Here is a 15,974-nt window from a genome sequence, read left to right on the forward strand (position 1 = left end):
CATCAGAATATTCCAATAAGCTCTACAAATACTGGAATAAAATTCATTTTTCTAAACTTTTTCTCTTCTCATTGTGAGAGGAATAAAGTAAGAATGATAGCATTACCTTCCTTTGCTCCAAAACTAAAAATCATCACCACAACCACCATCATCAGGCTTTACATTTTACAGTAATTGTGTCAACCGTGATACAGATAGGGAAGGTGCTGTTATCCTAACTTTACAGATGAGAAAACTGAGGCTCCCAGGGGTTAAGTGATTTTGCTGGGCAGTAACAGAGCCAGGTGTTCTGACTTCACATTTTGTGCTCTTGTGCACTCTCCCAGCTCTGCTTCTAGGGCTGACTCAATCATAGGGATAAGTGCCACCCCTGAACCTAAGCCGTGGTTATAAACTACCATGCCTTTTTATCTTCCTAAAATCAGATCTCCCACTCTGAAGTCCTGGAATGCCTTTATAAACAGCATTTGGAAAATAAACAAGAATCTCAAGGATATGGCGTGATTTAATGAAAGATGTAGAGACTGAAGCCTATAATATTTCTAAACGGAAAAGCTGGTAAATGAGGATCCCACAACCACAGCTATAACTGATGTTTCCAATTGGCTGAAACTAGAGACGAAAATATTGCAGTAAGACTCAGGAGGCCCAGAAGGAGTCAAATTGTCCCTCGAGCATTGATTTGTGGTGCACAGGGAGAAAATGTTTCTCTGACACCCTCAAATGAATCTTGAACCAAGCGAAATGCAACGAATCATGGCAGAAGGACTTACATAGTTCAAAAATATACACTGTGAGCTCCATTTTCCAAAATGATGAAGCATTTGGGCATGCGGTCCATGTATGCATGTACCCAAACTTACAGGCAGCTTTTGGAAATCATCAGCACCACTAGCCAGCCAGCCAGCCAGCCACAGTACACCAGTGGCATCAGACATTTCACACATACACTCTGAGTAGTTATTTCTGGTGACTAATTGCTTTACAGATTGGCATCTCATCCACAATCTGCCAGACTCACCATGAATTAACACCTCAATCCAAATAGCCCAGCTTCACTGGGATTTATGCCCTGATCTTATTCACGCGCAAGATGGCATCAGTCACTTTCTGCCCAAGGAGGAACTTTGAGAAATGCCGATGAGGGTTATGGAATAGGAGACCAGGCTTAATATTTTTCTAATTGTTTAACATGAAGAAGTTGAGAGGAGAAAAAAAATCCGAAAAAAATCTAAAACAGATTGGATGTCTTCTGCTTTGCCTTGAGATAACAGATGGATGGTATTTACTAATCTTGAAATTTCAGAAGACTTTTTCTTTTCTCTCCAAGCAAACTCTCAGATTGCCTAATAAAAAAAATATGTGGCAATTTTCTGGCGACCAGACGCAAGGTAGATTTTCAAGGCCTAATTCTTCCAGTTTATTTGTGCTTGACTCTATTAGCTGAATAATTGCCACATCTCCATTTCACCTAGAACTGTCTAGATAGTATCAGCTGTTTCTCCTTCTAGTCTAGTACTCTCTAGCTGAGTTTCCTTTTCACCAGTACTAATTAAGGTTACCTAGAAATTTTACCCAGCCTAGCCATAGACTGTAAATAATTTAAATCAATTATAACTTACTCTCTCTTTTTCTAAAGATCCAGTGTACGGATTATTCATGCTATTTTGCTTGTTCTCTTTCTCTTTCCCTCTTCCTTTGGGTTGTTTACCTATCAATGCTCAAACCTATCTACTCTTGGCTATTTTGCAAGGCATAGGAGGTTAGACCCACTGCTCAGGTGTGACTCGGGTATTCGCCATAGATGATCGTTCATGCTTTCAAAAACATTACTACATACCCATCATATGCGAGGTACTATGCTAGGTACTTTATCAGATTAAAATATGACTGTTATATTACTCTAGTTTTCCAGAAGTTTACATTCTAAGCAGGGAAATGAAACGTAGGTTGAAAGAGCTGAACAAAGCAGTGTGTGGTGAGTGCCACAAAAGTGGTACCTACAAAATGGTATGGTTGTGCTAGGTGATGAAAAGATGATTTCTAACGGAAGTGATAAGGTATGGACGATTTCAGGAAGCTGTTGATATTTGTACTTGGCCTTAATTAAAGGAAAGGATACCAACAGATGGAATTTATTTACTTATACTATTCTATGTTCCTGAAGGAACTTCAGAAATGTACATACAATGCAATCAGATAAAGTAATGTCTAAATTAAGTGGGTAAGGAAATGGGGCAGAGGGGTGACAAGGGTAGGAAAGAATATATGAAGCTGGAAATGAGGATGGTACTTACAATTGTGCCTTATGGTACAGGGTGCCAGATTAAGATTGGGGAGATGACCATTTTATTTCTTTAAATTATTTTATTGAGGTCACATTGGTTTATAACTGTAATTTCAGCTGTACATTATTATATATCAGTTTCTGTATAGTGCATCGTGGTCACCAACGATAGTCTAGTTTTTATCCATCACCATGCATATGTGCCCCTTTAATCCTTCCGCCCACCCCCCAGCCCCTTTCCCCTCTGGTAGCCAGTAATCTGTTCTCTTTATCCATGTGTTTGTTTGTCTTCCACCTATGAGTGAAATCATACCGTGTTTGTCTTTCTCTGTCTGGCTTATTTCGCTTAACATAATACCCTCAAGGTCCGTCCATGTTGTTGCAAATGGAACGAATATGTCTTTTTTTTATGGCTGAGTAGTATTCCGTTGTGTATATATACCACACCTTCTTTATCCATTCATCTGTAGCAGGGCACTTGGGTTGCTTCCATGTCTTGGCTATTGTGACTAATGCTACAGTGAACATAGGGGTACATAAATCTCTTTATATTGTTGATTTCATGTACTTTGGATAGATACCCAGTAGTGGGATAGTGAATCATATGGTATTTCTATTTTTATTTTTTTGAGAAATCTCCATACTGTTTTCCATAGTGGCTGTACTAGTTTGCATTCCCACTAGCAGTGTATGAGAGTTCCCTTTTCTCCATATCCTCTCCAACATTTGTTATATTTTATCTTGTTAATTATAACCATTCTGACAAGTGTAAGGTGATATCTCATTGTAGTTTTGATTTGCATTTCCCTAATATTAGTGATGTTGAACATCTTTTCAGGTGCCTGTTGGCCATCTGTATATCTTCTTTGGAAAAGTGTCTGTTCATCTCCTTTGCCCGTTTTTTGATCAGGTTGTTTGTTTTCTTGTTGTTGAGTTGTATGAGTTATTTCTATATTTTTGCAATTAACCCCTTGTCAGAAATATGATTTGCAAATATTTTCTCCCAGTTGGTGAGTTGTCTTTTCATTTTGTTCATAGTTTCCTTTGCCTTGCACAAGCTTTTTGTCAGACATAGTTCAATTTGTTTATTTTTTCTTTTGTTTCCCTTGCCTGAGTAGACATGGTATTTGAAAAGATGCTGCGAAGACCAGTGTCAAAGAGTGTACCACCTGTATTTTCTTCTAGGTGTTTTATGGTTTCAGGTCTTACATTCAAGTCTTTAATCCATTTTGAGTTAATTTTTGTGTATGGTGCAAGATAATGGTCTACTTTCATTCTTTTACATCTGGCTATCCAGTTTTCCCAACACCATTTATTGAAGAGACTTTCCTTTTTCCATTGCGTGGTTTTGGCTCCTTTGTGGAAGATTAGCTGTCCATAGATGTTTGGTTTTATTTTTCACTTTCAGTTCTGTTCCATTGATCTGTGTGTCTGTTTTTGTGCCAGTGCTGTGCTGTTATGGTTACTATAGCTTTGCAGTATATTTTGAAGTCAGGACTTGTGATGCTTCCAGCTGCATTCTTTTTCTCAGAATTTCTTTGGCTATTCAGGGTCTTTTGTTTTTACACATAACTTTTAGGATTCTTTCTTCTGTTTCTGTGAAGAATGTCATTGAGATTCTGATTGGGATTGCATTGAATCTGTAGATTTCCTTAGGTAATATGATCATTTTAACTATGTTTATTTCCAATCCATGTGCATGGAATGTCTTTACATTTCTTTGTAATCTTCAATTTCTTTCAATAATGTCTTAGAGTTTTCAGTGTATAAGTCTTTCACCTCCTTGGTTAAATTTCTTCCTAGATATTTTATTTTACTTGCTGTGATTGTAGGAGGAAGATGACTATTTTAATTGTGCAGACCCTTCCCATCCTCTGTCCAAATGTGTGTAGAAGATAGCAAGCTCTCTGATTGATGGATCCATCAGAGAAGGCAACAGCTCTAGGGAAGCTGCAAAGACCATTCACCTACCTTTTTGTCCCAATTCCCTAGGTCCTGGGATGGATCCGCAATGGGGAGTCAATGCTCAATGCCAGCCTGGTCAATGCCAGCTCTTTGTCTGAAGCAGAGCAGCTGCAGCGGGAGCACGAGCAGTTCCAACTGGCCATCGAGGTAACACCCAAATCTGGCTACACTGTCCTCCCTTCCCGTTTCTGCTCTGCACCTCAGGCAGGATGATTCCTCAAGAAGTGGGCATTCTTTTATGTCGTGAAGCCCTTACTCATTCTAGTGAAATGGTCCAGGTTGCCTCCTTATTACCGAGGAATTGATGAAGCAGCAAATACAGGGGTTCATCACCCCAAGGAGGCCTGATATTAGAAGACAAGTATTCACACTACAAACGTGGATCTTTCTTGCTCATTGGTACCTTTAACATTCAAGGCCTCAGGTACATTGAGTTTTTTATACATTATGAACTATGCAACATGTGAGAAATGAAAAGCTAAAAGGTTAGAAGTCACTTCCAATTGACAATCACTCAGAAATCAGGATAAACAAGTACAAAAGTCATTAGTAAGTTAGGATTCCATGTTTAAATATTTGGTTTATGTGTAACATTTAGATTCCATTGTCAGATTCTGCCTTTAACGCGAACAATGAGCCCTGGAGCAGATCACACTAGGTAGTTCGCTTCATGGAAAGTAGTCGTTCAATAATGCTGATGGAAGTCTTATTTAAAGAATACACTGAAACCCAAAGTTCACCAACTGAGACTTGTTTTAAAGGCTATTTTAAAATAAAACTCCACTTATGATAATCTCATATAAATTTTGACTTGCTTTGAATAATACCTTTAATTGTCCTTTCTGCTAGAACACTCTCCTTCCCAAAGAGACTTAAGCTGATTGCTTTAGAGTGGTATGGGGAAATAGGACATGGGAACTATATTAAAAATAAAAATAAGTTCAGTACCAATGGGAAAAGAGATAAAGAGTGAAACTTCAAAAAGATTCATTACATATGGTTCAGTGTAAAAGTCAACCCATTTCTGAGTGTGTAAGAAATGCAAAAGTGTTATCGTCTACTAAAAAAAGTAATTGTTAATGACAATTTTACACAACAATGATAAAATTTTAACTGTCCATGCCAATAAGTCTATCTTTAATACAGTAATCCAACTGATTGTTAGACATTTTTAAACTAGTATTGATCAATTTCAGCAATTTAATTTTCCAGAAGCCATCTGGTATGTGTAAATATAGCATTGACCTGAATGACACGTCTCTGTAAGATGCCTGATATCTTCTTAGGAACCATTGCTAGTACCAGAGTATTGTGTGGGGTTGAGATTTAAAAATAAACTGTATATTCTACACACAATATGGGAAAATCATTTTCTAAGAAAAACTAACCAGAGGAGAGAACTTCTATTATCATTAGCTGTCTCTTGTGTTTTACTGGCACACCCAAATATGAGAGCATGAGGATATATTCACTGTAAAGTAAAAATCAGGACTGGGCTTACAATCAAGAATCAGGCAGACAATGGTCAAGGCCCCATAGAGAGGGAGCAAAGGAGAAAAGGAAAGTTGAGAAGTCAGTCTAAAGGCATGGCATGAAGCTGTGAGGGATGCTAGGCAGATAGATAGATAGAAGATAGCTCTTTGCCATACCTCCTCCTTGTTTATCTTGAAGGTGAAAGTTTATCTGCCCTGTTGGGTAATCACATTTTCAATCCCTTAATCAAATGTTGAGCAAGTAAGACCGAGTGTCTTGAACACCTCAATGAGCTAATGGAAAATAGTGGGTAAATGCATTAGCAATGCTATTGAAATCACTAGATTCCACATGACTTGCATATTCAGTGTGTCTTAATTTGTATTAGATGCTGTTGCATCCTTACAGAATAGAGGCTCACTAAGCATCTTTGTCTCTTAATTACATGAGTGCAACTTGATAAAATATTCTTGGAATTGATGTTGAGATACAGGTCCCTAAAGAGTTTATGTCGGGGTCTCAAGAGGTCATGACGGAGCAGATGGGATTTCTGGAAGATCTTGGGAATGGAAGGTAGGCAGGATCTACAGCATGGCTAGAATAATGAAGAGAATAGAACCAGAATTTCAACATATGCTCCTTCTCCAGGCAGCCTTGTGCTTCTCTCTAAATCTGTCAGTTTAGACCAGGTTCTGCATTGAGGGAAAATATGTCAGGGAAGATTTAAGCAGTTTGAAAGGGAACCTAACTAGTCTGGTTTGGCTTAACCATTTTGATGGTGTTACTAGAGGCCTTTACAGTGATTGCTGATGGGGAACATAATTTGACTTCTTGGGCCCTAGGAAAGAAACCTTGGTTCCAGAAGGGAAAATAAAATAGTTATAAGAAGGATGATCATATAATTTATTGTTAAAACTGAGACACTTTTAAGAGTGAAGGAGGGAATTATTAATAACTAAGCCAGAAAAATAGGCATATACTAGTACTAGTATGGGCAAACCCAGATGCTTGCTCACCCTGGCTTGGATGGGTGTCCTCATCAGTTTGAAGGTTTTGGTCTCCCCAAAGAAGGTCAGAATTTTTACCTGATGTAGCCTTGGTTTCAGGAAAACTTTCCCCAGAATGTTTTTATTCAGAATGGAGAGCAGTACACAACACCCAGAAGCATAGTTTTATCAATAAACTTGGATTATTATTTGTTAGTATCCATGACACTGTGGCTGATGTGTCTTCAAGAACTAGAAACATCATAGAGACCAGCTTAATTTTGAAATCCATTTTTATTTGAAATCCTCCTAAGCATAAGCATAATGGCAGAAATAGTAGTTAAAACCGGATAGTAAATTGAGTTGATTTGGTTCAGTTTTCTTCCATGTATTGCTACTAAATAATAGCATCCTTGATAATCCACGTCTTAAAGATATAGCACTCAATAGGATTAGATAACAGAGAGTAGAGATAAATGCAAAATAATGACTCAAGCTTAGCAAAGCGAAGATTATGTCATAGGCATAAGGGTTTATCATTTTGGAAATTAAAGAGGGAAGGGGTTTCCTGGACTATTAGATGATAATAAGTTTCAGAATAAGGAAGAGATTTATTACATAGCAAACATTAGAGGAAAATTAAAGTTGCTTCTCCACTCTCAGAGAAAAAGACGTAATAACGGGTTTACGATGACAGTTATATGCTAGTTTCATATATTGAGGAGAGGCCAGATAATCATAATCACTAATGTTCGTTTGGTGGATGCTTCCTCTGAATGGGAAACTGTAGATACGATCCCAAGTGCTAGAAATAAAATGATATGGTGTGACGTAGTGGAAAGGAATAAGTTTGGAAATAAGGTCAAACCTGAATCTTATTCCTGGTTTCATCACTTCCTTGGTTGTTCATTTTTGGGCAAGTCACTTAACCAGACTGAGCTTCAGTTTCTTAATCTGTGAAGTGGGAATAATAATAACCACCTTGTTGTAATGTCATGAGTACTAGGAAAAAATATGCATAAGCACAGTGCCTAGCACCTTGGTTAAATGACAGCTATTAAAGTGATTTTTTAAGAGTCCTTACCTTGAGAGTTTCACGGTCTAATTACGGAGAATCAGCCAAGATTAGATGAGTGATATAGGAGTTCAGAAAAGGGTAGTTTTTAGTGAGTCTCAGGCTGTCTGGAAAGGCCTCTTTGAAGGAGGTCGGACTTGAGCTGAGTCTCAAAGGAAGACTGGAACATAGATGGGGAGAGTGTAAGGGGTGTTCATTAAAGGCAGGAGGAATGAAGGTAACAAAAACAAGAAAGTGCATGTGTATTCAAAGGGTTTTTGTGAGGGAGTAGTAGGTGATAATGTTATGGAAGTAATTGAACCACATTGTGAGGGGCTTTTAATGACATCCTCTAAAGTTTAGACTCAATTTCACAGCAATGGGGGAACCACTGAGGGCTTTTGAATTGAGAGAAGGGAGTGATGTTTACAGCACAAAATTAGAGTTTTAGAGCTGGAAAGGATGTTAGAAGTCACTTAATCCAGGCACTTCCTATTACAGAGAATTAGTCTGTCAGAAATGTAAGGGATGGGTTTGATGGATTAGAAATGGAAGGCAAGAAGACTAGTTAGGTGACCACCACAGTAGTCTAGGTGTGAAGTGGTAAGGGCTAGACTGGGACTCAGGGTGAGGCACAGCAGGCAAGGATGATGATGAGATTGTAATCCAGGGTGGCAGCGAGGAGTGCACCATCAACAGAATGGTAGACTGCAGTGGGAAGACTGTCTTAGAGGGAGAAGGAGATTAGTTTTAGGTGAGAAATTTGAGGAGATGTCTGCGTGGAAGGTGGAGGATCTGATAGGGCATTAAAGCCATTTGCATTCATTGGCAAGGGTTGCTCCCCTCTCTAGGAAGATCTTTCACTTGTTTTACTGAGAATGCATCTTTGTAAGTGACTAACATGGGGCAGACAGCTAGATCAACCGAATGAGTTCCACTGCCCTAGGTGAGAGGTGTGGCAGGCAGCTCACCCTCACATCCAAAGACAGAGATAAGGGTCAAATGTAAGACGAGTAAGACGAGAGATATCAATTGGGAGTCATTTATAAGAAAGAGATAATAGAAACCAAGAGACCTCTGCAGAAGTGAACAAAAACCAAGAATGGACCTTGGGATATTTCTACACTTAGGAGACAGGAAGAGAAAATGATACCAATAAGTCAAACAGAGAAAGGAACCAGGGATTTTTAGTGGAGCATTTCTGCCCATTAGTTTACTTTTCCTAGCTGCATTCAGCAATCAGGAACCCAAAGGCTGATGTGGTCATCGGGATTGAAGGCTGACTCAGTGGCAAAGCAAGGGAATAAAGGATTCTAGGTTCCTGGAGGAGGTCATGCTAATCTAGCTAACACTGAGTGCAGATTCAGGAGAGCAGGAAGGGAAGCCAGGAGGTGGTTGATAGACTGGGAAAAATAAATAGTACTGTGTAGACTTCCATCAGGGATGAGGATGAAGGGCAAGATAGGGGTGAAAAGGTGCAAGATTGTACTCACACACAGGGAGTGCTGAGTGGATTCGCTCTTGGGAACTGTCCCAGGACTGCTGCCCAAGAAGAAGGGCAGAAAGAATTCTGGAGTAAGTTACTGGGCTTCTAGCTGCCCGTTTTCACTGCCAGCTGAGCTATGCTTTCCTAAATGTGCAAAGGCCGATGGTGCTATGCCACTGGATTGAAATGATCCCTGCAGTTGAGGTTGGGATTACATTACTTCTTTGAAGTCATATGGCTCATCCACATCAGCCCTTTGTTTTAATAACTTTTAATCCCATTTGGCTCTCTCCCTGCCACCCAGTCCTCCAGCCTGGTCTCCCCACCTCCTACAGTTAATGTGAACTCAAAGAATGCAAAACACGTTTAGCCTGAATAAGAAAATAAACTTTCTACGATATATATATTATCATAAAGGCAAACATAAATAGTCTCGTCATGTGGGGATTGTGTGTTGAACAGAATTATCTTCTGTCCTGCTCTGTTCCCTTGGTGAGGTAACCAAGGGGTGGTGCTCTTCTGCTTTATTAACCTGCCAAATTTATTCTACTAGAATCCTTTTCAGCTGATTATTACTGTTTAAAATGATTGCATTGTTGGCTGAGATTTGTGTTACATGGGGATTTTTTTATGTGCTGTGTTTATTTGTCCTGTAAAATGGGACTGAACAATAACCTCCTATGAAAACTCATGATGGTGAACAATTTTATGATTAGATTTAGAAAGGAAATTTAACTAATGTATGAACCAATCAGGGGGCAGATTTATACACAACTGCTGTTTCTCTACCACCGAACCTGAAAAGTCTTTAAAACTGAGCGATACAAGTAGAAGAGAAAGGAGTGGGGGCAGGGGTTAGGGACCTGAGCTATTAGTTAGTGAAAATGTATGATTTTTTAAAAATATGCTTTAAAAACAATGATGTGTTAATCATCGTGACAAAATGTTTGAATCAGTCATTTAAAGCTCTTTAACTTTTCTGCATCTTTCCACTCACGCCTCGCTCCACCCCCTCCCATACCACGCCTGGGTCATTCCCACGGACCTCTCTCTCCTCCCCTTGTGCCCAGTCCCTCTTTCATGCCACTTCCTTGCAGAAGACGCACCAGAGTGCCCTGCAGGTACAGCAGAAAGCCGAGGCGCTGCTCCAGGCCGGCCACTATGATGCAGAGGCCATCCGGGAATGTGCTGAGAAGGTGGCCCTCCACTGGCAGCAGCTGATGCTGAAGATGGAAGACCGGCTAAAACTGGTCAATGCCTCTGTGGCCTTTTACAAAACTTCCGAACAGGTGCGAGAAAGGGCTATGGGATATGTGGGGCTGAGATTGATGGAGGGTTACTTTCTGCCTCACATTGCAAATCTGTAGTATCTACCTCGTCAAGAAGCCAGTCCTCTCAGTGTTAACCTTTGAGAGTAGAAGAATGAATTATAGAAACACTATAGTTGGCTTCCTTATAAATCATTTCTATTAGAGAATCAGGCTATGTGATTTGTTTCTTATAAATTTCTCAAACTCATTGGATCTAGGTGTCAAAGTGGGAATTGGGTGGGTATATGCTGAATGCCAGATTTAAGTGGTGTATCAGTCAGCTGTTACTACAATAATGCTGTGTAACAAATCATCCCAAAACTCAGTGGTATAAGACAGTAAGCATTTCTTTTTTGCTTGAGTATCTGGAGTTCAGCTGATCTTGGCTGGGCTTCATGGAACCAGGCTCCAAGCTGCAGATTGGGTCTACATCTTTTCCCATGTCTCTCATCCTCCTTGACCAGCAGCTACATGAGGCACATTTATAGTGAAGGGCAGGAGTGCAAGAGCCCAAAATCTACTATACAAGTGCATTTCAAGGCTCTGCTTGTGTCATATGCTCTACAATCCTTTTGGCCAAAACAAATCACCTGGCCAAGCCAACATCAGTGAGGCAGAGAAGTATATGCCTCCTGTGAAGGTTGGGAGAGGAGAGTGACAATTTGCTGAACATAATCTAATCTAACACAATCAGGCACTACCCATTCCTTGAAAAACGTACAGCTCTTTCACTCATGGGCCTCCCAGTCTAATGGGGGAAACACTGCTCTCTGTCACTGGAAAACTCTGAGCCTAACTGGTAGGATGGTGCAGCTGTGGGAGAAAAGGCAGGAGATGCATACAACAGGGCCATAAAGATGCAGACCCATTGCTATTACATCTGCACAGCACTATGCACAAGGGCTAAGAGGATTTCTAAATGATCTGGATACTGTTAGGAGATTCTTTTCATGAAATAGAGGTTTAAAACAGGAGTAATTTTTTCAGTGTAAAATACTTTCCTCATTTGAATAGTTTCCTGGTAGAAATAGATCAGAGAAACAGTCTCCTCTGGGTGACTTATAGGGAGCGTGGGAAAGTCCATCTCAGGGCAAATGTAACATGCCTGTCAGAGGGCCCTGCAGCCAGTGTTCCCATCTCCACAGCTTCTCCCAGTCCTCTCTTCTGTTGTTTTAGAGAGACGATGCCTTTGATGGCCGTGGAAGTGGGAGCAGCAGACTAAGATGGTAGAGCGCTTCCCCAGTTGATCGGTAAATTCATCACAATCCCAATCAAATCTCAGCAAGCTGTTTTGTAGGAATTTATACATTGATTCTAAGATTTATATGGAAATGCAAAGAACCTAGAATAGCCAAAACAATCTTGAGAAGGAAGAACAAAGTTGGAGGAGTTACACTGCCTGATTTTGAGACTTACTCTAAGGCTGCAATGATCAAGACAGAATAGTATTTGTGTCAGGATAGACACAGTGGAACAGATTAGAGGTTTCAGAAGTAGACCCACATATATATATAAGTCAGTTGATTTTTGACAAAGCAATTCAATAAGTAAAGGAAATTTTTTCAAAGATGATGCTGGACAACTGAATAGCCATATGAAAAAGAAAGGCTTAATCCCTGTCTAATATCATATACAAATTTTAATTTGAAATGGATCAAGATGCTGAAAGGGACAGAGTACTAGATAAAGAGTCAGAAAATTGGACCCTGAACTGACTTTGCCAAAGGTCGCTTTATCTCTCTAGATTTCTGTTTCTTTGCCTGTTGAAGGATTTATGCTTGATAATCTTTTCATTTCTTCTAGCTCCCAGATTGATTGGTTTAAAGTCCAATAGTATCATAGGACAGGTGTCAAGTACTCTTTTTCTTACAGTTTTTGCATGTGTGTAATCTGTTTTTTCTCAAGATGTGAGTCCTCTGCAGGCTTTCATGCCTTGCATAGAGGTGTGTGGTGCTAGAGAAGTCAGCTAGAATCCAGGGACAGGATGACGTGGGAAGCATATTGGCTATGGGGATATTCTGCCTAGGACATCTTTCAGCTCAGTTCATAACTCAATAAGTGCCCTATCTAGTACCACACCCTTCATCAGAAAGGATAACTTTCGCAGACAGAGGAGGCCACGGATAGGTATAGTTGCTCCCCCCTGCTGCCATACCCAAGCAAGACATCAAAGCCTGTTAAAGGAAAGTATAGGAATATGAGTGTCTGTGTTCTGCATCCTTCCCTAGGCCCTGACTCTAGGCTGCACTGGGTCTCCTACTGTTGTACCCAACCTAATTTTCCCTCTAAGACCTATTTGAAATGCCTTTGGCTCTCTTGTGAGTTCATTTGTAAGGTCACTTAGAGCATAGCCTTTCAGCATTTTTAGAACTAAAAAGCTTCTTAGCTATCTTTTAGGTTAACACAAATTTGTTGTCCCTCTGAAGGAAATGTACATTTTCCAATAGAAGGCCTGGAGATGGCATTGCCTTATGGTAGTACCTTGAGATGTTGTAGCTGGGATATTTTTCCCTAGAGAGGGGAAAGACAGCATTCATTTATGGCCCATAGGTCACACAACATAGGCGACTTCCTCTTTTCCCTCTGCTTAAGGCTGCTTCCTGTAGAGCGAGTACAGGTGGTTGGGCAACCCTGATATCTTCTCCAAACTTCATTTTCCTGTTGTACCTAATTCACATTATTGTAAGGTTATAGCAATATAATATATAAAAACACTTTGAAACCCCTAAAATTACTAGTTTCTCTTCTTTTCTTACTCTACTTGTTATCCCTAGGTGATATCATCAACCCCCATAGCTGCAGCCTTCAGCCATTGACTGTCAGAAGATGGTTCCAAAGTCCACATCTCAGTCATAATCTGTTTCCCAAGCCCCAGATGCTGGATTCTCTCTGCCTCCTGGACTTCTCTGAGATGTCCCAGGGCACTGCATACCCTAAATCTACAAAATGAACTTCGAATGAAAAATGACACCTGTGCAGAGTTCTCTTGGCTGAAGGTCCTCATAGAAAACTTCCTGACCTGTTAATTTACTGAGTCTTTTCTTCCACGATTCATTAGGTTTGTAGTGTCCTGGAGAGCTTAGAGCAAGAGTACCGGAGAGATGAGGACTGGTGTGGTGGACGAGATAAACTGGGGCCAGCGGCAGAGATCGACCACGTCATTCCGCTCATCAGTAAACACTTGGAACAAAAAGAGGCCTTTCTTAAGGTCAGAGCACATTGTCAGCCAAGGCCTGGGATTTTAGCCTTGTTCTTTCATCTGCCTTCTGCCTCCCTCCCTCCCCTCTCCTTCTCCTCCTCCTCTTCTTCTCCTCTCTCTCTCTCTCTCTCTCTCTCTCTCTCTCACACACACACACACACACACACACTGTGCTTCATATGGGCTTCCCATACCCCTATTTTTCCTAGCTTCTTATCTAAAGGAAGACATTTGTAGAGAAAGTATTGGCTGGTTAATCTGAAAGGTTGAAAGGTTACACTTCAAACATCATTTCTCTCAGCACTTTTTGTATAATTAGGCAATTAGGATACACCGTTACTACTGATGCCATGTTCAAAGACTCTGATATCCCATTGATGTTAATTGAGAAAAATACATACTTTCACTCAGTTATGTTTGGTTTATAAAAATATGTTTTAATTTAAATATGTAAGCCTAGATATAAAACATATTAGAATAAATCTTTTATAAATGGATGACGCAAAATTTAGGGCAAGAATTAAAGAAATAAATTGACACTTTATTTATCCATCTAACAATTATCAATTACTAATAAATGTAACACTGTTTACTCTGCTGAATGAAGAGAGAAACACCTTATTTTGTTTGTTTTGTTTTTAATGAAGCCCTGGCTTCCCAAGGAGGAAGCACGGTCCTGCTGGGAACAGGCTCTCAGCTGGTGTGGGAAGTCCCTCTCAGCCTCTTTCCTCCAGCCTTTGATCTCCTCTGACAGCATCCTCTGTGTTAAAACTTATCTGAAGGCTCCATTTACTCTCAAATTCCTTGCCTTCATGTTCTGCTTCGTCTCAGGCTGCTGAAAGTACAAAAGAGAATTGTTATACCTTGACATGTTGCCACTGACTTTTCACAATTCCGTAATTAACCGCCTCTCTTTTGTGAGGGATTTTCTCTACTTGACCACCTCTTTGAGTTTCCTTCTTATTCTTTTCTAAAGATGGCCTCTCTTTGCCCTCCTCCCTTCTATCTGGTATCTGCACCTGCCTTTGATCAGAACCCTCAGCTCCTGCTAATCAGATTAAAGAGAAATTCTTCTCTACAGGGCTTAAGATGATTTTTAAAATCTTCCCTATTACAAAACAAAGTTTTAACTGAACAATTTAAGTAGAGCATATCAAAGATTTTAAATAGAGGTATAAAGATATTTCTTCATAAAATTAAATGTTTCCTTTGAAGAAGGAAAAAAGAAAATGTTCTGGTCTGATGTTGTTCATGTGTGCCTAGAACCATAGTTGAGAAAGCCCCTATTGTAGTGGGAACTGTGTGCTCAGTGGACGAAGCATCGGGCCCTTCATCTGTATGCAATCTTAGTTGTTCTATTTGGATCCTTAGCTTGGGACCACCATCCAGCTGTTGAATTCAGGGGCCTCAGAGTGGATGGGCTCACCATCCGTCTTGTACCAGAGCTCCCAGAAGCCATTGTTGCTAATGCAACATTTCAAATAATTTTTTACTGTATAATTTGTAGAGTCGGATGCTAAGTGTAAAAAGGTTTTAAAATCTGACAGTTTTGTCTAGCGATAATTTAATTCTGAAAACTGTGGATTACAAATTAGTGGACTAGCATGTATTACTTCTACAATCAGGAAAAAAAAAACACCCCTGCTTTTTAAAAAGATTCAGAAAACCTGTGGTCTTGAGAGAAACTGGTAATACTGTGTCAGTAGATCTAGATTCTAACCTTGCCTTGCTTCCTGATTCCTGCCCTTTCTGGGCCTCGGTCTCCTCCATGGGTTCAGCAGCACTGGACAGACCTGTCCTCTCTGTCACCCTCTGCTATTGTGAGTCTTAAAGGAGGTAGTATAATGGCTCTAATTTTTTTTTATAGATCGATATTTCTGAGCAATAGGATATTTATTAGTGTTATCGAGATGGGGGTGGATTTGATGGCTAACTAAGTTTTTAAAATGTGGATAACTTCCATTTATATTTGGAACGGTTAATAGATTTACTTACTAAAGTTGCTTTCTTAAGTCTAAATTAGACTAACGTCGAAGTGGCTTACACCAGTGGGCATGTAAGACGCACGCTGGTGGCAGAGAAAAACCAGCCTGAGAGTGAACGTTAGTAATACCAAATCAACAGAGAGTCGTCAAGGGGTGGTTGGTTTCTGGTTTTTATCTGTGATGGAAAGGGGAGAGGCACAAGGAGTAATTCTTTACTCAGTAAAAGGGC

At 40.0% G+C, this 15,974-nt stretch overlaps 1 protein-coding gene across 14 annotated transcripts in view; it reads left to right on the plus strand.

The window, feature by feature from the left end:
* Positions 1-15,974, plus strand: part of KALRN (kalirin RhoGEF kinase) — a 637,395-nt gene that overhangs the window by 359,143 nt on the left and 262,278 nt on the right. For 12 of the 14 annotated variants that reach the window (XM_046658061.1, XM_046658067.1, XM_046658063.1 and 9 more), the window contains 3 exons: positions 4,280-4,399; positions 10,322-10,540; positions 13,620-13,769. In XM_046658061.1, coding sequence (XP_046514017.1) covers positions 4,280-4,399; positions 10,322-10,540; positions 13,620-13,769 — 489 coding nt within the window. The remainder of the gene's footprint in view (positions 1-4,279; positions 4,400-10,321; positions 10,541-13,619; positions 13,770-15,974) is intronic. The other 2 variants (XM_046658064.1, XM_046658068.1) reach the window with 1 other exon arrangement.

The sequence above is a fragment of the Equus quagga genome, chromosome 4, assembly GCF_021613505.1.
Source record: "Equus quagga isolate Etosha38 chromosome 4, UCLA_HA_Equagga_1.0, whole genome shotgun sequence".
Classification (NCBI taxonomy): domain Eukaryota; kingdom Metazoa; phylum Chordata; class Mammalia; order Perissodactyla; family Equidae; genus Equus; species Equus quagga.